Genomic DNA, 24,410 nt, shown 5'->3' on the forward strand with positions numbered 1-24,410 from the left:
TCATCTCAGGCAGTGATACCAGTATCTCATACTCAGTACTCCTGTGGTTCGGTTTGGAGATGCGCCTTAGGAGTTAGGATGTTTATCCATCCATATGTCTAACCATACTGTCTACCTACCTCTCCTGACCAGCATCTCCCAAGATTCACCACAGCTCCTGCTTTTGGTAGGGTTGGAAATACCTTGAGACCAGTCTTTTCCATTCGGAGCCAGAACCTGAATTGGGATCAATTGATGTAGCTCCATTGATTTGAAGCTGAGGATCTGGCTCTGTATCTCAGCATTTCCACTTCCAGAATCTAAAAGAACAGCTCAGAGATGTGCCAACAGCACCACCCTGTCTCTAAGACCCGCCGACTTTGCAGGCTCAGGTGAAACTAGTCCTGGATCCAAACAAACCTTGTTTTGGTATCACCGAAGAAAAAAAACCACCTCCAGTTTGGCCCATTTCTAGAGAAAGGGTCAGAGAAAATGGAAAATGGGGGTGGGGAGAAAAGAGATTCAAACTTTTTTTGGAACTTCAAAACCAGCTTAGTGTAGGTTCTTTCTGAGACGTGGGGAAAGTTCAGGTTGTTTCTCATTTTAGCCAACCCAGTTTGTCCACCATCCCGCACCCGGGGCTCCCTTGAGCGAGCCAGTTAGGAGTAACTGGCTTTCAGTCACAGCAGAGCTTCAAAAGGCATTAGTCACTATGGCTTGTGGTTTTTACGGAGAACCAACAGGCTGTTGACATGGGCTGGCCAGGCAGGTGTATAAGAGGGTTGATTCCCATTGGCTGCCCTCTGCAGAGCTAATGAGCCTCTCAGCTAGGTCATTAATATAATGACAATAATATTCCAAAAGTAAACAGGCAAAAAATCAATGCGCTGTGAGAGCACAGGTTACACTTCCCAGTTGTCAGCCTTTGCCTGCCTGCCGCAGCTTCTCAGTCCTTCGGAGAAGCCTGGCGACCCGCGGGCCGAACGGCCGTCACCGAGGGGGTGATCTGAGCTTTGCATGCCTGGAGAATGTAAAACGGGCCCCACCGGTTGCTGCTTCTACCCTGCGGATCTCACCAGCCCGTGGGGAGGTAAGAACGCTTCAAGGAGCTCTGGCCAGTCTGGACACCTCTGCTCAGCTTCTTCTTTCTCCGAGTCATTCCTGAGGGTCGGGGGAAAGATTGGACATGGTCCTGTGCTTCCTGCCTGGTCCCTTTTCAGCTGGCTTTGGGAATCTTCTCTGACAGGCTGAGTGTATTGGGTACTGCAAAGGGATCTGCTTTCCCTTGGTGTATTTAGTAGATCCCAGATGGCTGCCCGGTGCAGTTGAATCAGCACTGGTCCATTGCATGAAACAGGCTTCTCTTGCTGGATCTTTTAGGGTAGATCAGGGTCTTTTCACTGGCTTCGCACAGAACATTTTCTTAGCCCTCAAGAACTGCATCATAAGAGCTCATTTAAGCACCATTTTAAACACTGTTACTCTCCCAGGTCGCTTGCTGTAAACTACAGCTGGGTCCAAATTGAAAAGAGCCCCGAAGTCTGGGTGTGCTCCACCTGTGGGGGTGGATTGGGCCCATCTCTGTTCAAAATCTACCATCCCGTAGGGACAAGCTCCAGGTGTTTATTCTTCCATTTCCCTCCGCACTTCGAGAGGGGAATAGCTCTACCCCATTCTTGACATATGACGTGGGGGTGGGATGGGGGGAGAGGGGTGTCAGGATCTTTTGCTGACAAACTGGTGCAGGTCTGGGCAAGTCCCCCACATCTTTGAAAGTCCCCGTTCTGCTTTATGCTCCTCGGACACAGGCAGGCTGGTTGTCTCAGACATTCCATTAAAATAGCATGGTGTTTTTGTGAGTAAATCAAAATCCCACAACCAAATAACCCTGAACTTTAGAGTTCTGATCCACAGCCAGATCCAAACTTTGCAACTGGTCTAGATACTTATCGTGGAACAAGCTGAAAAGCTGGAGGCAGAGAAGTCTGGGGAGCAGGATGTGAATAGCGCTGCTGGTCTTTAGTACTCCTGCCCCAATGCCTCCAGCTATCATAACCAACAACAAAAACTTCAGCTGGCCTCACAACTCTTCCAAACACACGTGCTGGTCACGGGGGAGTATCCAGTCTTGACAAAGGCTCAGGATCACGCATGCAGACTGTAAAAGGTAATGCCTGGAACATGTCAAAGTGCCTTTAACCAGATGTCTGTCTTTTCATCTTTCCTTCCATCATTCTGGGGGGGGATCTTTGCTGGTACGGGTGAGGCCACTTTTAACATCTGACCCTCCAGCTCAGACTGAGAGGGTTCGGCAGCAAGTTGTTTCCTCCTTCCCTGACCCTGCTGCCAGAGAGGACAGATGAAATCCTCCCACAAGCGGCAAAGTATGCTCGAGAGGTAGCGGCCCCAAACAAGGAAGGTCCCCAGGGGCATTTGCTTTTCTTGCACTCAAGGCTTGTCCTGGGAGGGTTTATGTAGATAAATTGTGCCAGGGACTAAGCTGAGACCACCAAACTCATCTCACGTGTGACTTTGTCTCCATCTGAAGCCAAGTGGCTCGATATGACAGCAGCAGCCCCTAACATCCTCTCCACTGGTGCTTTTATTAATCCCTCTTTGTTTAATGGGACAGAAGACTCCAGCGTGAACTCTTCTTCCGATCAGACAGCAGAAAACCGTGACTGCTGAGACATGGCTGGCAAGAAAGCGGCCCGGCAGAGGCACCTTAACCAGGAAACTGATGGCGAGGAGTCAGCGTCAGCAGGGCCAGAAGCCTGGAAGATCCATTACGAGAAGTCCTGGCTGCACCGGTGCTACGCCTCGCTGCTCCACAAGGACAAGCAGGCTCGGAAGGCTGGGCAGCTCTTCTCGGGGCTGCTGGCCATGAACGTGGTGTTTCTGGGCTGCGCCTTCATAAGCAGCATGATTTTCAACAGGGTGGCAATTATCTTGCGCGATGTCTGGATCTTCCTCTCCATCCTCAAGATCCTGTCTCTCTGCTGGATCGTCTACTACTTGCTGGGTACCAGCAGGAAGTCCCATGCGGTGTTGTACAGGGACTCCCATGCCGGCCCAGTCTGGGTGAAGGGTAAGTGCTGCACGCATCCCTCTTATCTTTATACAGTGCCTTGCACCCAGACCACTTTACATACAAGGGAGCACTTTACCCATCATCAAAATGCTGCCACCTCTGGCATGGCAACACAGCATTTCCTACTGGTTAGAGTACAGGGAACGAGGCGATCTAGGCTGTCTGCCACTGTCTCAAGCTGTGACCTTGGGCAAGTCACTTCATCTCTCCTCCCTTTCACCCCATGCCTCATTTTCTCCATCTGAATGACTGGGGTCACCCGACTTCCTTGCCTCACAAGGGTGCTGGGGGGCCTTAAAGTCCTGGATGTTTGTAAACTGCCCTGTAAACCCTTGCCCTGGATTCTTCCCCATTCTCAGGCTCCAGCCTGAACCCAAACATCTATGCAGCCATTTTATAGCCCTGCAGCCCGAACCCAAGTCAGCTGACATGAGCCAGCTGTGGGTGTTTAATTGCAATGTAGACCTACCCTTAGTGGCCACAAATGGGGGGACACCATTACAGCTAAGGGCACCTCTGGCAGCGGAGTACTGTGCTCCCCTTAGTGCCATGCTGGAGCATTGGCTCAGTACCGATTCAACGGGAAGATTTCTGCTTAGGGAATCCCCTCCTTGCAACACCGGGGGCTTCCCATCCAAGTCCTGACCAGGCCCAGCCCGCTTTAGTTTATGAGCTGACACCTCCAAATTGCACTGTCCTCATTTTACTAGGGCATTTTAGTTAGTGCCCAGACTCATTAGTAAAATGAAGAACTAAGGGCCACATATTCAAAGGGTCTTTAGACACTGAAAGATGCAGATAGGTGCCTAGGGGGATTCTTAGAAGCACCTAACCCACGCTAGGCACCTAACACCTATTGATTTCAATGGGAGTTAAGCAAGTTAGGGTGAAGTCACTGGGAGCTCAGGGCTTAGCTAGAGCTGGGAGACATTTTTTGGCCAAATAATTGAGTTTATTTGCCGAAAAATGCAGTTTGGGGTTGGCCGAAGCTATCTGCAAACATGAGTTGAATTTGGCACATGGTTCTGGAAGGGGGGAAAAAAAGTCAAAATGTTTTGTTTCAATGTTTTCAGAACTACCCCTTTCGATTTTTTGTCTCCAAATGATGTTTCCTTCTGAAACTGAGCTAGGTTGATTTAAAAAACAAAAGAAAGGATTAAAACACTTGAAAGCAAAATGAACAAACGAAAGATGTTTCATTCCATGTGAACTTGAAACAAAAAAAACATTTTTTAGTTCAACCACCAAACTAAAAAGTCAATTCTTCACTCAGCTCTATGCCGAAGCTGCTTAGTTGCTTCTGAGAAGCCCAGTGGATGCCTATCTGCATCCTTAAACACCAAAACAGCTTTGAAACTCTGACCCTAACAAACAGCTTTTCTGAGCGATATCCAGTACGGCTAGATTGCTACACAGAAATCATCACGCCCAGTGACCTTGTCTCTACTACCGCACCTTGTGCAAAACATGGGATGAAATTCCACCTCCCACACACACGTCATCCATGAAAATGGCACGTGTTAGTCAAGTGTCTATTGCCAAAGCCAAATGTTCAAAAATCATGATTCAGGGTTCCCCCCACCCCCAAACAATCAGGAGATTTTCAATTTTTCCCACATTTCAGGGTACCTGGATCCAGGATTTGAATTCAGGCCCACCCCTGAAGTCCCAAAACCAGAACTCTGTCAGCCCCACCCAGCTCAGGAAGCACAAAAGCAGGAGAAGGGGTGATGTTTACTAAACTTGCACCAGACCCTTGCTCATTTGGTTCACTGATGGCTTTGCTGTTTGGACAGGGTCTCTAGTGCTGTTCGGAGCCTGCAGCATCCTCCTGAACGTTTTCAGGATCGGATATGATGTCAGCCACAGACACTGCAAATCCCAAGTGGAAATCCTGTTCCCGTGCATAGAAATCGTCTTCATTGGTGTTCAGGTCTGGAACTCCATCGTCTCCGGAATCCGGTTACTCTCACTGTCATACGGATGGGAGGCAAGGGAGGGAGGGAGGGAGAGATCAGAGGCAGGGTTTTTTGTTAAAGGTATTTTTAACACGGGTTATTGTTTAAATACCAAACCGTACACAGTGTCCGTACGTGGCACAAATAGCACTCAAAGACATAAAAGTAAAATGAAATCATTACTGTGATAAAAGACAATAAATCTATCATGGAATTTAGGGGAAGTTCCCCTGCTTCCCTGTGCAAAGTCAGTAAAGAGACAGAGAGAAGTGAAAATCTGGTACATTACCCTTCAACCGTTCAGACAGCTGTCTCTGTACCGATGTCTCCCAGGAAGCTTTTTGTTTGAAATCAGGATGTCTCTATGTTTGCCATTGCCAAACCCCAATAGCAAAATCAGTTGCACACTTAAATGATTCAGACATGCTTCGCAACCAGAAATTCTGTAAAGTAGGACATCCCTCTGACCGAAAACCAGATTTGCAAATTCCCCAGATTCTATCAGAAACAAATTCCTGTGCCTAATGGTGCAAAAGGAAATGTAGATTCAAGTCCCTCTTTCAGGATTAGATTCATACATGCATGCTCCCTCACAGCATATTAACTACATGTTAGCCAGACATATGGTGTATCTATACTGCACACTTCCTATCGCTTGCTTCCTATCACATCTATATTGCATGCTTCCTATTGTTACATAGCTGAGAAACCCCCTTGCATGGGTAAAGTAGCAGTGTAGACCGAGAAGCATGGCCCTGAAGGGTGCAGGTACATATCAGATCACAAACCCTACATGCTCCCTACTCACCCATGCCATACCTCCATGTTTACATTGCTATTTTTAGCAGGGTAGCCTCCTGCTGCCTACCTGCTGCTGGAGCCTTCCACTGACATGTGTAGCTACACACTGCAGTGTGGACGCAGCTTGCGTTTCACTGCAGTGTGTAGCTACATATACACCAGATGCCGCCAGCACTAATAGTATTAATAGTCTATATTATATTAAATACGAATGGTGGGCGGTTCTGCTAACAGACTCGTATTCTGTTCCCTTCTGCCAAGATGGCTAGCTCCCCCTCAACACTCTGCAGATCTAAACCATTGGCATTAGCAAATAGGAAACCTGGCTGAGACAAGATACACAAATGGTGTGTCCTAGCTCAGGCTGGTTTGTGCCGTCACGGCCCCTAGCATTTGGAATGTGGGATCCAAAACAAAAGATAAGGACAAAACAAGTTAATACAGAAAAATAAGGTAAAAAGCCGATTGGTGGATTTTAGTCTTGGGTGAGTTATAAAGTGCTTTTAGTTTGTAAAAAGCCATAGTACAAATATGGCTAATTTAAATGCCTACTTCGGAGAACCTCTTCTGTGTAAGGTGAACTACAGGCGCCAGAGAACCGCTGCCTGGAAAGAATAGTACGGATGCCTCCTTTTCCTACTGTCCGACTCTCTCTTTAGACAAGGCAATAGCCAGGCTTGGTTATTTGGTCTCTCGAATATTTTTCATATCAAATCACAAGTGTAGTCAAGCAGCTGGCTTCACTTTGGAGAATACGTTTGCCCTCATGCAGGCGCTGCCGTATGGAGGCATATGCACACGCAAGCGCAAGCACTCCTGCACCCGTTCAGCAACGTATGCACAGAGGTCCACGCGCTCCCACTCAGACGCTTGCATTTGCACAGGCTCTCGCTCACGCACATCTGCACATGCATCCGTCACCGGGTTTACAGTAGGTTCATCTGATTGTTTCTGTTGCTTTCAGACATACCTTTTATGGCACCACTGTAAGGATTGTACCCAAGTCCAGCACAACCTCAGCAGGTAGGAAGAGAGGAGGAGGGGCATTGTTTAATAGCCCTTCGTGTTACTTCGAACGCTGTCTCTACCCATGCTAGGGCTTTCTGACTCAACCTGCCCTTCCTCAGCTGACCTACCGTGGGTTCCTTATAGTCTGCATTTCAGCTTTCAAGGTCTGTGTTTCTTAAAACTGAGGGATTTTATATTTAAATGCAAGTCAGATCGATTTGTCATTCTTTCAGATGGGCTTTGGATGGGATTTGCCTTCTGATCCATCTTCTTGTTTGGTCTGTGCGGCACCAAACGGTTTGATTTCCTAATCCCATCTCCAGTCCACTTGGATTTCCTCAGGGGAGGATAATGACCTATTCAGCATGAACTGGAGGCTGTAGATTATAGTAGCGAGGAACAATCCTCGCAGATCAACATATAGAATTGCAGTACGTGCATTGGATCCGATATCCATGCCAGTACTGGGCGCCCAGTGGGATTACTGCTGTTTCCACTAAGCAGGAAGATTCATCTTTAAAGGGTGAGAGATTGCACAAATCAATCTCCAACCTCAAGGATCTTTCCACTGAACGTCTTTGCTGAGGCACTAGGTTTTGACTTGACTTGACTTTGCCCATTCTCATTACATCTAGACGTGTTAGCCAGCTTTCTTCTGGCCATTGGATGTTCCTAGGACACCAACAAGCCTGAACAGGCCTTGGGCACAGTTTGCCACTAGGTTCAGAGTTCAGCCGTAAATTTAATGCAAGTGAGAATCTGGGCAAACTGCTGCGAGTGGGAATGTGTCTGAGTGTGAGGGAATGGGTGTGCTTGTGCGTGCAAATACAAGAGAGTGCATGCATGAGTGTGTGTGTAAGCACAGATGTGTGAGTCCAGATGGTATCATACAAGCCAGAGAATGTGGGTTCACTGTAAAGCAAGGAGGAGCTAAGGGTAAATGTTCCAGGATGGCCTGATGTAGACTCAACCATGAGAGATGCTCTGAGGTGACACATAGTAAAGGTGCTGTTCCCCTTTCACAGATGTGGGCTGATGCTGACCATGGCCACAGATCTCCTCCTCTGGCTGCTAGCGGTGACCAACGACTCTGTTCACAAGGAAATAGAATCTGCACTCAAAGATCTTGTGCAGAATTTTCCAGGCATGGCTCATTCTTCACGGCTTCTTAATAGCTACAGGTAGACAGGTAGGAGGGAGAATCTGCAAGGCCAGCACTAGCCTTTGGCCCCAGCCATTCAGTTTTCTGGGTCACCCCCCGTCAGGACACATGGCTTCACTAAAGCACAAGGAGTTGGTGTCTGTTTTTCTAGGGAAAGGGGAAGCTTTGTTTAACTGCAGGTTGAGGTGGCCCGTAGAGCTCTAGATTTTTGGATGCTCCCTGCTGCAGTTTGTGGGAAGTGTGGAACATGCTGACGTGCCTGCAAAACTATTTAGCCACTAAACTTTGGGGATAAAGAGGTCTCCTGGGAGGATGTCTAGCTAGGGAAGGAAAGAGAATACATATTACAGGGCAAGGTCCCCAGGTAGTCATGGTCAGGCACTGTGTCCGGTCTCCTTCCAGAGGGAGAGAGAGAGTCATCCTCAGCAGTGATAGGGTGGAAGGCTCCATTTCCCTCCGCAACTAATTCCTCATGGCATGGCAGAACCCTCACACCCTCAGGTCGATGTTGTAGACTTTACCAGGGCTCTTAGCTGCTCAGATGCCTGTGAGGAGAGTTTAGCAGATTGAGCCGGGAGCTAGAATCCAGGAAAGCCATAGCGCTGATCCTGGCTTTGCCACTGGCATGCAGTGTGGCCTGGGACAGGTGACACCACCTGTCTGTGTCTTGTACAAATGGAGAAACTAATAATTCCCCCCTCCCCGGGGGGGCTGATTAGTCAGTGTTTGTACAGCGCTCAGAACATGGGAAATGCTGAGTATTATTATTCTGACCTCCCTCCCCCCCAGTCAAAGACTCCCTGGGCTTTATGCAGATCATTAGACTTGCTGGGGCAGGCAGGTATGCAGAACCTCAGTACAGGTAGCCAGGAAAAAGGCAAAAAAAAACTTCCCAGGCTGCTCGTACCTCCCAAGTAAACCCCTTCCTCCTTCCTCGCTACAGGCAATGAGACCAGCTCATGCACTTGCCTGAACACCACAGCCTGCCGTGTCTTCCAGAAGGGCTACATCTTGCTGTACCCCTTCAACACGGAATACTGCCTCATCAGCTGCTCCATGCTGTACATCATGTGGAAGAATGTGGGGAGGCACATCCCTCACCAGCAGGCCATTCATGCCTCGCCCAAGTTCAAGCTCCATGAGGTCATCTTTGGGCTGGTGCTGGGCACATCTGCTGTGATCATTGGGATCTGCATCTTCATGACGTACCAGATCCAGGCTACCAGCTCAGCGTCTCGCCAGACGGCCTTTGTGCTGTATTATTCCTACTACATCGTGCTTGTCCCGGTGATGACCGTGGGCGCCTTGGCTGGAACGGTCATCCATGGTTTGGAAGAGCGTGAGCTAGATACTCTGAAAAACCCGACCCGAAGCCTGGACGTGATCCTGCTCATGGGAGCTGCCCTGGGCCAGATTGGCATTTCTTACTTCTCCATTGTGGCCATTGTGGCCACCGACCCCGGAGACCTGCTGAACAGACTCATCCTGACCTATTCGATCAGCCTCATCATTCAGCTCATCACCCAGAACATCTTCATCATCGAGGGGCTTCACAGGCAGCCTTTGGTGGAGGACACGGACGCCAGCCATGCTGGGCCCCACCCACAGGACTCAGGCCCACCCAGTGACGAGACGGCTGCGTCGCGCAGCGGCCAAGAGCCCACGCCGCCCCCTGGCGACAAAGAGACTGAGTCAAAAGAAGGCGAGAAGTGCGGAGACTGTGACCCGAGAAGAGTTTACGCTCTAGAGACACAACAGGAGGTCAGGATGGGTTCCAGTGCCTACACCCGTACCTACAGCCGCTTGAACTGGAAGAGGAAAGCGCTGAAGGAGATCTCAATCTTCTTGGTCTTGTGCAATATCATAGTGAGTATCTCTCTTAAGCTGTCTTCTCTACATACCGAGCCTGGAATGAGAACAAGTGTAACAGAGAACACCCTGGCTCTACATTTTCTCTCTCTCATGCACACCCACACACCCCTTCCTTCTCTTTCCTTTGAACCACCCATCCTCCCAGAGAAGCTTCATCAGCATTTCCTAGGCCTGCTAGTGAACTCTTACACACCAACAGTGAGGCCTGTGCCACCATGGGAGACAAGCTTTCTTATTAACAACCCACTTCCTTGACCCTAAAATATCTTTTTAATGCTAATGATCCCAGCGTGGCTGGATTTTCTGTACATGGGGAGAGAGGGAGATTTTCACGGCAGCTAAAAACCCCACAACTGCCATGATTTTAAGTGTATGAGAAGTTCTTAGACACATTATTACCCAAGGTGTTTATTAAAAAGTGCCTCACTAGGAAGCTGCAAAGCACAGAGGATAGCAATGGGCCCTTGTAATCAAGAGTCCCCAGTATTAGGACCGATCTGCAACAACATCTGTGTCCACGGAGCTTCTTACAACACATTTCCATTTAACAGCGTCGACAAGACGGTAACCACATCCCTGGACCATGATAAAAACTTTGGAAAAGCTGTAACATGAGCTTGAGGATGTGATTAAAACGCGGGTAGCTCCCATCTGTCACGGTTACTGGGCTAGCTGTACTGCTGTCCCTTCTCAGAGCGTCACTGAGTGCGCATCCAGGGATGTCAGGCCTTGGGCCTTTACCGCTCCTGGGGTGGAATTCTGCAATTCGCCCATTCCTAGACCAGGTCCTGGGATACAATCCCCTGGTACCAACTGGGACAAATTCTGCGGGCCCAACTGGGGTTGGACCGTGCAAGGGTGTGTCTCGTGGGAAGCCTGTGACAGTAGATGTTTGCAGCGAGACAGAAGCAGCTTCTTCAAAATAAACCATGATTTATTCTGCCCCAGAAGTACATAGAGCTCACAGAAGTAGATTTAAAGACCTACATGCACATTCCCTTTCCCAAGTTTAACCTCTCCATCCAAAGCTCCGGCAGGTCTAGCTGCTTCCCCATCTCTGAGTTGGCATGAAACAACCTTCACTGTTTCCAGCCTACTTCCTCTGCCTCTGAGTGAGTCCTCCCACCTTCTCAGCCTTTTCAGTGACACGTCCTGGCCAGCCTCAGCTCATCCCCTGGCAAAAATCCCTCCTTTTCGGCAATGGGCACCTTTTTAGCAGATCTTATGACCCCAGGCTTAGCTAGGTAACTTCTGCTAGGTAACTTCTGCTCCCAGCTGATGGCCCAGCCTTGTTATCTTAACTCCTTTGAAGCTGGGTACTTAAGAGGCTGTCAGTGTTTTTCCTGGCCTGCTCAGTTCTGTAACTCTCCCTTCACAGACTCCTGTGATTTAGCTCTGTGCACGCAATCAGGCCACCATACAAAACTGAACAGGGAAACTGAGTCATACATAAAGGTCATAAAATTTTTTTCCAAGTTCCTCACCCCATCCACATGTCAAAGCTGAACCAAGCTGTGTGGGCAAATGTGTTGTTACGGGGTCTCCGGACGTGGTTATTTTAGAAACAGGGTTTTACTTGGCAGAGACTGCAGTAGTGTAAGCGGAGGAAACATCCCAGTGAGATGTTTTCTGTTAGGGAGAGGACTCGCTCCATTAATCCAAGATCCCCCAGTGACTGCCTCAGCCAGTCCTGAGTCCATTCAGCACTGTAGGCATTCGAGCATACCCAGTGCCATGGACGATGTTGAAGATAGGTAGGACACCCTAACCTCCTCTGACCTCTGCTCTTGGTAACCACCCTTCTAGCTCTGGATTATGCCCACGTTCGGGATGCACCCCGCCTTCGAGAACGGACTCGAGACGTCGTTTTACGGTTACTCCACCTGGTTTGCCATCGTGAACTTCGGCCTGCCCCTGGGTGTGTTCTACAGAATGCACTCCGTCGGGGGGCTCCTGGAGGTTTATGTGTCATCCTGAACCAGACCCAATCCGCCCTCGCCCAGGGGTGGAGGAGAAATGGAGCTGAAATAACATAGCCGTAGCCGGATGGGGAAGATCCCCAGGAACAAAGACACAGATACTTACAGCTCGCTTTCATTTTGGTCTTTCACTTTGGTTCCTCTGAGCCCTATTTCTCTGAAAGGGAAGTTATTTTGTGTTTCGAACAGGCTGGTATCAGCTTTCTCCATAGAAAAAAAAACAATCTAGACCAGTCTGTAAAATATCTTACTGCTCAATGCAAACAAACTAGTGCCCAAATAGTAGGTAGAATATCACAAATGCCCTGAGGACACTGTTAATGGGACTTTAAACAGCTCCCACTTAAGCCCCCTGAACATAAGAGCAGCATCAAGATCAGGAGGTGCAGAGACTGAAATGCACTCCACAGAACCTCGAAAATCACCACCACCCATGCGCCAGCCATCCTGCAATATCGGCAATCTCTGGAAGACACCCTAGAAATACCTGAAGCACGTGTCCTGTTGTCAAGCAAAAATGAACAAAAATGTCTGCTTTTCACATGGCTGTATGGAAGCAGAAGGTTCATCTGAGCACCTACGGAGCATGATGTAGTGGTTAGAGCAGATCTGGGTTCTGCTCCTGATCCTGACACTAATTCAGTGTGTGTCCTTGGGCAAGTCACTTAAGGCCCGATGCTCAAAGATATTTAGTTCTCTAAGGGCGTGTCCACACTTGAAACACTACAGCAGCAAAGCTGCATCTGTGCCGCATCAGTGTAGACACTACCCACGCCAGCAGGACGGGTTTTCCCATTGGCATGGGTAATCCACCTCCCGAGAGCTCCGGCTGTGGCCCCACTCCTGGTTGCAGACCGGTTTACAGCCTCGGCCCCCGACCGCAGCTCTGGCTCTGCTCCTGACTGGCTCCCAACCATGGCTCTGGGGGTGGATCAGGTAAAATGACAGAAAAGTTTTGGGGCCCACTGCTCTGTCCCCATCTGTAGAATGGGAATGAACTCACTAACTCCATTTAACTGGGCTCAGTGAATTTTCCTAGAGGCATTTGGAGCAGGTCCAGTGAAAAGCACTAGAAAAGAGTTATAATCACCATTTAGTTTAGACTTGACATTCCTTGTTCCTGCTTTTTACCGAGTATCTCTTGTTCTCTTACGAAATGGAATCAGCTCATCCTTCTGCGTGAGCGAAGGTCACATCACTGCATGCTGTTTCGATAGTCTAGCTCGGGGAAGTTCTATGGCCTGGGTTATAGAGGAGGTCAGACTAGATGATCACAATGGTCCCTTCTGGCCTGGAAATCCATGAAAGCCCTAAAATAAGCTACTAATAAATCTACTGTGAAACCCCTCAATATCCCTCCCTTTGTGCTTTCCACAGTCTGCACAGTACACAGCAATGTGCATTGACCTGTGTGCAAATAAGGGAGTAAAAATGCACCGCACAGTGTCTGAGGGCTGGTTCACACTGACCGCGCGATTCGGCGGCAGTCGACGGGAGTTACGCAAACTACACAGAGTAACTGACGCCGACCGCTCAGCTTCCCTTCTGCGCGCTGTTCACACTGCACTGAGCCGTTCCCGTCGACTCAGCACTACGCTACTTGAAGGGGTGGACTTATTCAGTCGACTTCCTGATCGATTGAGCGGGTCTACACTGACCGCTCCATCGATCCTGAAAGATCGATCTGGCGGGGGCGATTTTGCCGCCGTCAGTGTAAACGTAGCCTGAGGAGAAACACATCAGGTGTTTGATTAATCAAAGGTGCTTAGCTGGGGAACTGGAGAGCACAAAGGCCAGTGGTGGCCCTCGTGACCGAGGACCTCAAGCTCTGAGTGCGGTGAATAGAAATAAAGACAATCTGAATGGTCCCGTTTCTCTGGTGCAGTCTTTGTTTCACCTTTTGCACACAGAGCCTGATCTAAAGCCCACTGAAGTCAACAGAAAGATCCCCAATTCATCGCAACAGACTTCAGATCACGCCCTTCCCACGTACAAAGATTATATAAAGATTTAAGGGCAGGTCCCAGTTTTACAATCAATCCATCTCTTCTTGCTATCAAAATTCTTCATGTCACTTAACCAAGGCTGATGGATTAAAGTGCAAATACCTCTACCTTCACTGCTCCCATCCAACATAAATCACTCTAAAAAAGGGTTTGACTAGAGTCAGAGTGTGGCTTCTCAGAGCTGCGGCCTTGTATAAAAACAAACCCCTACAAGCCACGATCAGGGGCAGAGAGTGCTCATAGCATTTGGAAATGCCTCTCCAAAGCGCCCCGAACACTGGCATCTGAGGATCACAATTACTGCAGCTTGTCTGGAAGTTACAAGTGAGACAGGTCAAGCGAGCAGGGACTTTGCCTTTCAAATACTTTTACTAAGCCGTGTGTCAACAAGAAGTGTCAGGAGAACTTACAGCTGAATAAATTAGGCACCAATAAAGTTAATTATTACTTCCATTTCAGTTTGTACCAGGGATCTCACCAGAGAAACACACCGGGGTCCTTTCCTTTCAAATGAAAAGCTCTTAAACCTTCTCCCTTGTTTTCAAAAGATCCTGGTGCAACGAATGATGTATGTGCATGGGGAAGAGAAAGTTACTTGGGTTTGAGTTGCGGTACCAGAGCCAAAGGTCACGCTCAAGTTGATAGACTCCAACTGATCAGGGAGTTCTGGAGGCCAAACACCGAGATACAAATACTAGCACTGTGTGGGCATGTTGACATGGCAAAGAGCACACTCGTGGCAGCAAGTCTCAGAGCCCAGGTCTGCAGACTCAGCCCCACAGGGCTCACACTAGGTCATGTAGATGTCCCTGCTCAGGATGGAGCTTGGGCTCTGAGATGCATCCCCCTCACCAGGTTTCGAGTGGGAACTTTTAAGTGGCTATTTTTAGGTTGTAGCACACGCCCTGCAAGCCCAATCTGGAGCCCCGGGTTCTGAGATTTCCTCCCATGAGAGGTTAGCAGCATAGATGTACCCTGTATGTACAATAAACGTGTACACACAGCAAGAGAAAGAAACTGGGACGTGGTCTCTTGTGGCAGCATCATGAGCTCACCTATTAAGTCTCAACAACCAGAGGACAATTACCTATCAGCTCTGGAGCATAGGAACTGCCATGCCAGATTGGACTAAGGGTCCAGCTACACCAGTATCCTGCATCTGACAGGGGCCAGCATCAGCTGCTTAAGGTACAAGAAACCCCCAATGGACAATGCTGCAATATCCTGCCCCTCGATAGTTTGTCATGCCCTGAGGCATGGGATTTATATCCCTCAAATTAGATCGGACAACAAAAATCAAAACTCTAGGGGAAAAGGATCTGGGGGTTTATAGTGGATCACAAATGGAATGAGTCAGCAATGTGATGCAGTTGTGGAAAAGGCTAGTATCATTCTGGGCTGTATTAAACGGAGTGTTGTGTGTAAGACACAGGAGGGAACTGTCCCATCTCCTCAGCAATGGTGAGACCTCTGCTGGAGTGCTGGGTCCAGGTCTGGGTGCCACCTTTTAAGAAACATGTGGACAAATTGGAGAGAGTCCAGAGGAGAGATACAAGAACAACAGTGGCGTACGGAGGTCTCCAGCACCATGGGACCAAGCCTACATTTGTGCCCCACCCCAAGCCTCACCTCCCCCCTGCACATGGCAAGAGGGGTCCCAGCACCACCCCCCAGCTGCCCCGGGGAGGGGGGTCTGTAGCTGCGGGGAGGAGGGCGAGGGGTCAAATGCAGGCTTGGCTCTGCCGCCGCCCCCTCTGCGCACTTACCCGGTGTGCGGCGCCCGCCTCTCCCCATGCAGCCCCGCAGCCCAGCGCCAGCTTGGATGGGGCAGCCTCACCCCCCTGGCCTAGGAAGGGGGGCCTGCACCCCAATCCATCGCGAAGGGCCAGCCCAACGTGTCCCCCGGCCCTGGCACTTACCCGCTGCTCCAGCCCTGCAGCCCGGTGTCGGCTCAGATGGGGGGTGGCCTCATCTCCTGGGCTGGGGGGGGGGGGAAGCCATGCTGGCCCTTCACAATGCACAGGGGGTGGGGACCGCAGGAGCGGAAGTGGGAGCAGCCACCCCTCAGCCTCCTGCGCCCTCTGCCCATTGTGAAGGGCCGGCCCGTAGCGCCCCCGCCCTTACCCGCCACTCCAGCCCTGCAGCCCAGCGCCAGCTCGGATGGGGTGGCCTATCCCCTCCAGTCTGGGGGCGGATGCCAAGTCAGCCCTTCACGACAGGCAGGGGGCACGGGAGGCTGAGAGGCGGCTGCTCCCACTTCTGCTCCTGGTGGGTGAGGCCTCCCCATCTGGGCTGCGGGGCTGGAGCAGTGGGTAAGTGCGCTCCAGACCAGCCCTTCACAATGGGCGGGGGGCACAGGAGGCTCAGTGCCACCTGCACCCCCAGCCGTCTGCACATTGTGAAGGGCCGGCCCGGCGCTGTCCCCCCCACCCAGGCTGGCGCCCGAGGCCTGGTCCGTCCCCTCGGTACACCAATGAAGAATGAGAAAAGTTTTAGAACATCTGATCTTTGAAGAATGGTTAAAAAAACCTTGACATTTTAGTCTTGAGAAAAGAAAACGGCGAAGAGAGAAGTCTTCCAATATGTGAAAGACTGTTACAAAGACAACAGTGATCAACTGTTCTCCATGTCCACTGAAGACAGGTCAAGGAGAATTCATCTGCAGCAAGGGAAACTTAGGTTAAATATGATGGGGGGCGGGGGAGGAGAGGGGATTTCTAACTATAAAGAATAGTTACGCTCTGGAACCAGCTTCCAAGGGAGGCTGTGGAATCCCCATCATTGAAGGTCTTTAAGAACAGGTTGGACAGACACCCCCTCAGGGATGGTCTAGGTTTACTTGGTCCTGCCTCAGCACAGGGGGTTGGACTTGATGACATCTCAAGATCCCTTTTAGCCCTACATGTTTATGATTCTATGTACTCAACATTCACATAAGCATCTAATCCTTCGTTGGAATCCTGTGAAGGCCTTGGCCTTGGCCTCAGTCATATTAACAGACCCTATCCGCAGTATGTCAAAGGCAGGGAATGCAGAGGTCAGGTAAGTTACCAAAGATAACCAGGTGGGAAGCCACCCATTGCAAAGGAATCCAGGACAGCATATCCTCCAGTCACATAAATCATGCAGTAGGCCCACAGAAATAACACAAACAAGATCATAAACCCCCTCTAGTACAGACAGAGTCAAAGTAGGTGCCATGTTTAAGATAATTTTTATCTTTTCGTAGATGGGCAAATAGTTTACAGTGCAATTTGATTTTCATGGAACAAAGATTGGACTTGAAACATCAAGGAACATAAAACCACAGAGGAACTCACAAACGAACATAAAATACACAAAGCAAAATGAAAGGACAGAATATACCACAAAACCAGAGTGTGTGTGGGCGGGAGGAGGGGAAGCAAGCATCTGGGACACAAGAAGCCCCTTCCCCAGCTGTGAGGTGCAACGGCAGTACAATCAGAGGACGGCCCATCACCAGGGCTCCACCAATCACATTCTTCAGACGAGAGATATGCCAAGCAAAATATAGACTTCAATCTGTAAATGTCTTTATACAGATGGAGAGGGTGATGACAAAATGCGTGGGGGGTGGAGAGAAAAATGCTCCTTTCTTCATCTATCCCTTGTCCTTCAAGGATTTGCCAGGCTATACTTCAGTACCAAATGGGGCTGGGGGCTTAAGTCCAGTTCCAGCACCCCAGGAGGGAGACTGCTTTGATACTAGATCAGTGAGCTACCCATACTAAACCAGAAAGAGGCCTACTGCATGATGGCTGCCCAAACCACGTCATGGACCTCCTCGTAAGGGGAAGAACTACAAGGTGGCTGCATACGGGGTGGGAGAATTGTTTACATGGAGTCATCTACAGCAGTGGTTCTAAGCTAGGGATCCTGAGTGGTGGTCCCTGGAGTTGTGCAGAATGAAACACAAAGGAGGAAGCAGTATGGGAGATAGGATTTGGTCCATGAGAGCTTCCCTCTCATTCTGTGGCCCAAGCGAGCTGGTCTGCAACATAAGGATCCTTTCAGTGGAACAGAAACACCTCTGGCTCATGCCCCAACCTACAGAACTGCAACCCTGCATCAAGCAAGTCAGGGCTACATCTTGTGACTGTGGCAGACCTTCCAATATCTCTGCAAACTATGGCCTCCCACACTTACTAAGCCTGGGAACCAATATAGTCTAGCTTTTTTAACCCAGAAGCCATCAAGACCTCCTGAAAGATCCAACTTCACTCGAGCAGTCATTCCCACCAGTGTATAGCTGCTTTTCTCCTGCTGCCTTCATCAAGCTTCTTAAGGCTTCCCTGAGACCCTCCCCAAACCCCTTGCCCTGAAAAAGCAGTGCACAATTGAGCCTTTCCACCAGTCCCCACATGCCGTGACAACGTGCCCAGCAAAGAAGGTGGAATATAGCTTCTTCCAAGGCCAGACAATGCTGCCCCTTCAGGCAGCTGGAGAAGGCTGACAGAGGGCGACACAAACTGTTCCTTTCTCCTTGAAAGGAAGAGCTTTTTGATGCCTCCAGCCCTTTGCACTGACCCCCTTAGACTGAGGAGGGTTTTCAAAGTGGCTTTAGACACATACACTCTGGTCATTTAAAGAGCCCATCTCTACAGGCACAATGTCGTTCCTGGTCTGCAAACCTCCAAGGCAGTGAGTGACAAAGTGGAGAAGAAGAAGAAGAAAGAGCAGAGCTTTGGACACTGCACTGAAGCATTGGCTACTGCAAAACCCTACACTGGTTTCCAAAGAAGGGGAGGAAAAGAGGGACTCAAAACACAGACATGAAGTGGATTAGCAAAGAGATTCCCTTTAGCATTCCCTGTTCATTCAGCTGCTAAATAAGGATCTTCCTGCCTTGCCACATACAGTGAGGTGAGGCAGCAGCAAGACAACCTGCAATCTGACGGAGTCTTGGAATAAATTCTTTGGAAAAGAACCACAAAAACCATGTATTTCTTTAAAAAAACAAAACAAAAAAAACCCAACCTCCTGCAGCAGCAGCTTCTTCCCTCATTGACCCAGTTTAATGCTTTACATTCAGTGTCTTTTAATCAAATGCTGAATCTGACCAGGGGGTGAGGGAGCAGAAAAGATCACAGCTTCCAGCTGGTCAGGTTCAGATTTGTCTCCAAATCAAACCCAGGAGTGAAAGAATGACTGAAGACCTAAGAATGGTCTGGTTTCTAGTGCAAAGCCACAATGGACACTCTTTGGGCATTTTTCACTCAGAGTTCCTGGGGAGGGGTAGGAAGGGAGGTGGGCCAAAAGACAGGTATCTCTGAGCAGATCCTGATTAAAGCTTAAAATGACGGGTAGGTAAATGGGAGTGATTGTCCTTTTGGTGTCTCAGCTGGCTGTGAAATGCAGAAATATCTGTGACGAAGCAGCGCATAGCGAGGTCCTTGTTTCCAGTGTTTCTCTCCCAGCAGAGGTAAGTGCCTTCTCTCATCTTAGACTCGCTGAATTTCAAATAGCTTCACATCTGTATCATACCAGATGGGGGGATCCACATTCCTGAGAGAAAGAGAAGGTCGCGTCACTTTCCATGAAACAAATCCATGTTCATGGGACTCAGATCTTGCCAGCTGGGATAACCAGAACGGGGACATTTAATGGGGCAAAGAAGAGACTGCAACAGCCACGAGCTCCTGCTCCAATGCCCTGTACTGCCTCCTGTGAGCAGAGGTAGGGACAGGTGGAGCTGCAAGACCCCACGCAGTCAATGCTCCTCCATCATTTCCCTGCAACACCTCCTGCTTGGGGATGCAGTTGGGCTCCCCCACTGCCAGCTTTTCTACACTATTCCCTATAGCACCCGCTGCTAGAACAGGGAAGTCCTAGAGTAGCTGCACGTTTTCCCAGCACTCTACACCAACAACAGAAGGGAGGGTCTAGAGCTGGCCAAGCCGCAAGCAGTATGCTCTACAGACTAGGGATTTGCATAGAAACCTCTCAATAGTTCGGAAAAGCTGGGCTTAGAGTGCATCTAGCTGCTTTACCTTAAATAAATAACTCCCCACATGTAGGTTCGGAACCACATGGCAGTGCCCGAGTTAGCCTGGTACTTGCGGATCAAGATTGGGTGAGGGACAGGTAACAATCCCACTAGAGTGCCATGCTGCAAGAACTTGAGGATTTCAGATTCATCCGTGAGGCCCCTGCAGAGAGAGAGAGAGAGAGAGGATGGGAGTGTCCAGGACATCTTCAATTGCCACTTGTGGAATCTGCTGCAGCAGACAGTACTGCCCCACGCAAACACATACACACCATGTTTGGACAGATACACACACACAAAGAGCCCATGGGCGTGACTCCTGAGCTGCTCCCACTGAAAAGAGGCAGTTGTGTAAGTGACTAGATAAACGGAAAGATCGGGGAGAGCTCTAGCGCCTGGTATCTGCTGAAGTTGTAAATGTAGCTGAAAGCACCACAAGAGGAAAGAAATAGATGGACTTGAATTCATGGCCTGAGTTCCTGACCTCTAGGCATGCACTCAAGTCCATCGCTGGTAAAACCTTAGATTGTCTCCTAGATTATATCATATCCTTTAGCCACTCACAACCAGCCTCCAATCAAACCCCTCCAGCCTCACACCTATTACATAACACAACACACTTACTTATCAATGCAGATCTTCTCCACCTGGGGGACCAGCACCTGTAAGAGCCGCATGATTGTCTGCAGAGGCAGCTTTGATTTCCAAGACATCACCTGTGGGTAAAAAGCCCCCCAAGGAGATCAGTGCCCATGAAGCTGTGTATGAACAGCTCACAGGTTATGTTAATGCTTAGCAATTTAAGTATCACTGCTCACAATATGTTGAGTATTCAGATTTGGAAGTCTCTGAAGAGGGATGTGTATCTAGTGGGAGAAACAGGGAGTCAGTGGGAAACCCTGGAGAGGGAGCTGTCCACACTAGGGTCTCTCTCTAAGGACTATCACAAGAGTACAGAAGCCTTGATATGCACTAAGGGCCTGACTCAAAACTCACTAAGTCTATGGGAGTCATTCCACTGGCTTTGGATCAGGCCCCGAGTCAGTGGAAATTTTGCACAGAGATTCATCTGCAGCAATATCCTCAGCACAGCTGGGACATCCCAGCTATGGAAACAGGAGTTCTACCCCAATCCCTTTCCTTGGGTATTTCCCTTGCCCCGGCTCCTCTCACCCAGTCAGGAGTTGGGATCCATTGCCCGCTCAAGGATGCGCTGGATAGACGCCTTCGATCCCGTTTGGGCTGAGATGCCTCCTGTTAATATACAATCAGAGTCAATATGAGCACAGAATAGTTAGCAGGATGTTTCCTGCTGAACACTGCCTCTTCCTCCTGGCCACACTGGAGAATCACTATGCCAAGCAGCCTGGATAGGTCCCCAGCCTGGAAAAAGTACCACCACCAGCATTTAATTACCCACTGTTCTGTCTAATGCACTAGCCTTTTACTGTGATACGGCCTGGGTTCAAACACAGTTCAGCCAGAGGTCAGATTGTGTGAGGAAGTGACAAGGTTACAACTCTGGCCAGAAACCTTGATACTCTACTAAGACCATGAACAGCGGTATAGTTAAGAGGACCTACATGAGGGAAAAAGTTGGTTTGGGCCTGTTTTTTTGCTTCTTTCTGATAAGGAAAGAAGGTCTGAGTCATACAGGTATTAAACAAACAAAAGAGAAGCCAAGGCTTTCAAAAGTGACTAGTAATTTGGGGGTGTCACAGTTTTTTGGTGCCCAACATGAGATATCTTAATAGAGCCCAATTTTCTGAGACTTGGTTAGCAGCACTTTGTGAAAAACAGGCCAGGCGCCTCTAGGGTGTCTTAAGAGAGAAACCAAAAAATAAGCCCTAAAAATCACTCGTCACTTTTGAAAGCTTTGGTCAAAGAGTTTTAAATCGTCTAATTACAAATCTCTTCCCCTCTACAAATACTCTGGTTTTACTCCCTTGAGACAGTGATGTCATAATCCTCCTAGTTCTGTGGTCACTCAGCGTCTGCCATGTTTTCCTAGAAGACTAGACTGAATAGCTCTAATGCAAAAAGCTGGGAAAATACCCCCTTTATAAAATCACTTCAGGTGCCTCTTTGTACAGGGTAAAAAGGAGCCCCATTTTTTTCTTCGCAAGTCATCTTCATATTGTCATTATTAGGGTTTAGAGTCAACACGCCCCACTGAGTGGAAACAGTTTTCCCTTCCTATGTTCATTGTCTCCATCTATACTCACAGAGGCAGTAAGACAATTCTACATGGCTTCACATGCAGGTCATCTTTACAACTAGAATCACAGAAGTGCTGGTACTTAGGAATGGCTCGCTTCTGCTGCTGGGAAGAGGGAATGTCACTGATCCTACACAGAGGTATGACCATGCACCAGTTTATTCCACAGACCCCTAGTGGATGAAGGCCTTGATTTTGCAGACCACTTAAATTGTCCTGTTTAATCCAATCGAACTACTCATGTGATTAAAGACAGACAGGTACGTACTTAAGTAACCTGGTGACCCGGGGCCAAAACCAGCAGCACAGCTCTAGAATGAGAGCATCAGGAGGGTAAGCAAAACAAGCCAGGGAATCTCAGTTCTCTGGGATTATATTTATTCTGGTCTATTCAACATCGGAATGATAAGGCAGTTTTGCAATGTTTGCAGCTACAACATCCTTATGGTTCAGCTTCAGTATCCTGTCTCAATCAAGCTTCTAAAAATAAATTCATAAAAATACCCGTTTTAGCAGACCTGCCCTGGCCCCCTTCCTCTTTCTCTCTCCCATAGCCCTTCCCAACTTCCCGCCACCACTTTGCATCTGTCTCGCTGCTGACATGTTTAGGGGCCGTTGGATGGAATTATGCTGCAATATGGTAAACAAAGATGCTTTCGAGATGGTTCCCACTGATAAGAGGAGATCATTGCAATAGGCTCAAGGGAGCATTTTAACTCAGTCAGCGTGAGGAGGGGACTGAACTTCACACTACCGGGTGAAGGGTCTTGCGGGGAGGGGGAGTGTGTGGAAATAGCCACTTTAGAAGAAGGACATGATTTACTCAAGTATTCCCGGCTCTCTTTGTTTAGATGGTCTGAACCAACTAGATCAACATGCATCCATGGAGACAGGCTTGTACCTAAACAAAAGCACCGTCTGACTGTGCTGTTATAACCCCTACCCTTTCTCACCCCACCACACCCTATGTTTCGTTGCTCATCTCATCACGTCTACTGTTTGGCCCCAGTCCTGCAAACACTTAGCTATGCAAATAGTCCCACTGGACTCACGCACGTAGTTACTTGCGTGTTTAGGTGTCTGCAACACTGGGCTCGACAGCCCCAATCCTGCCTTTGCAGCCATGTGATCAGATCCCTAAGCCTGTGTACAACTAAAGCCACAAAGAGAATCATTAGAGGAGATGGGGTCCCTTGCTCAGTGCATTAGATCGCAACACTTTGAGCTGCTATATCTTGTGAGGTCAGAGTTGTTCAGTTGTAGGCAGCCAGCTGGCAAGGGAAAGGGAGTTTGCGGCAGTCCAAGTGCACATAAACAGCAGCCTAGCCAGCGTTCCCCAGGATGGTTACATATTGAGCCGGGCCCAACCAAACATCAAGGTGTCCTTCTTGTAAGGGACATCTCCAAGTCCCATCCCAGGCAGCCATGGGCATACGGGGAAAAGGGCCATGAATAACCTGTGATCTTTAAGGGAAATCAGTGACAAACTTTCAGACTGAGAAAGCAGTTTACGTTTCCCAGGCCATCTTCCCCAGGGAAAAGGGAAGAGACTGGATTTGTTTTAAATAAGAGCTGAGGTCAGGCTTGATATGTCAGGGTCTCCCAAGAAAAGTTCCTCAGGGGTCAGCTCTAAGAACATCTTCCATTTTTCAAGGAGGAGGCGGAAACCTGGATGCAAATTCTGCAGCTCTGGTTCATCTCAAACGTTACTGAAGTGAAATACAGTGAAAGATTCTTATGGCGAAGTCAGTCTTTCCAGGCCAGCTTCACTCTAAGCAGAGGCTGGCTGTGTTTGAAATAGCAACCAGCACATTACAATGCTCCGAGATAATTCAGGGCTACTGGTTGGTGACTAGGGCTCCCAGGTACTATGGTAATACAAATACTAATTTCACTGGAAATGGAGTTTTACTTTAGCCAGGTTCACTCTAGGCAGGTTCCATCACATCAAATGAAACCCCCACTGTCCCCAGCCCAGTTTATGTTCTACACTGGATGAACTTATATAGGGGATTGACCAGCCATTCCAAACAAGGCTGAGGGGACCTAGAAAAGAAGCTGGGAAAAAGGTCACACATTGTACAAAGGATAATCTTGCCCTCTAGTGGCTGGAGGTGCAGTGTTCATAGTGAAGCAAAACACTACGGTGGCTAAGGAACAGGAGCACCATGTTTTCCTCAAATGCAAAGTAACACAAAATAAAATGAAAAACTATTAAAATGACATAAAACAATAAACTCCACAGCAGTGGCTCCTGTAGCTTCTTATCCATGGCATTGGGCCGGGCTCCTTGCTCTGGGAACTGCAACCTGGCACTGCCAGCTCACAA

The 24,410-nt window shown here is 48.9% G+C and overlaps 2 protein-coding genes across 5 annotated transcripts in view; one reads left to right on the plus strand and one right to left on the minus strand.

Annotated features, from left to right (window-relative positions):
* The first annotated feature begins 2,670 nt into the window (after positions 1-2,670).
* OTOP3 (otopetrin 3) lies at positions 2,671-11,848 on the plus strand. The gene is made up of 6 exons (XM_067547836.1): positions 2,671-3,067; positions 4,867-5,003; positions 6,794-6,852; positions 7,863-7,958; positions 8,941-9,865; positions 11,678-11,848. Exons 1-6 carry the CDS (start codon positions 2,671-2,673, stop codon positions 11,846-11,848), a joined length of 1,785 nt encoding a protein of 594 aa, XP_067403937.1.
* A 5,206-nt stretch (positions 11,849-17,054) lies between these two features.
* The window catches only part of HID1 (HID1 domain containing), a 41,424-nt gene continuing 34,068 nt past the window's right edge, over positions 17,055-24,410 (minus strand). For 2 of the 4 annotated variants that reach the window (XM_067547512.1, XM_067547511.1), the window contains exons 16-20: positions 21,037-21,117; positions 20,682-20,729; positions 20,488-20,579; positions 19,868-20,026; positions 17,055-19,382 (exon numbers count right to left, since the gene is read on the minus strand). In XM_067547512.1, the coding sequence (XP_067403613.1) occupies positions 19,319-19,382; positions 19,868-20,026; positions 20,488-20,579; positions 20,682-20,729; positions 21,037-21,117 (444 nt within the window). In that variant the 3' untranslated portion in view covers positions 17,055-19,318. The remainder of the gene's footprint in view (positions 19,383-19,867; positions 20,027-20,487; positions 20,580-20,681; positions 20,730-21,036; positions 21,118-24,410) is intronic. The other 2 variants (XM_067547514.1, XM_067547513.1) reach the window with 1 other exon arrangement.

This window comes from Emydura macquarii, unplaced genomic scaffold, assembly GCF_026122565.2.
Source record: "Emydura macquarii macquarii isolate MOO-44397 ecotype Brisbane River unplaced genomic scaffold, CSIRO-AGI_Emac_v2 contig_1230, whole genome shotgun sequence".
NCBI lineage: Eukaryota > Metazoa > Chordata > Testudines > Chelidae > Emydura > Emydura macquarii.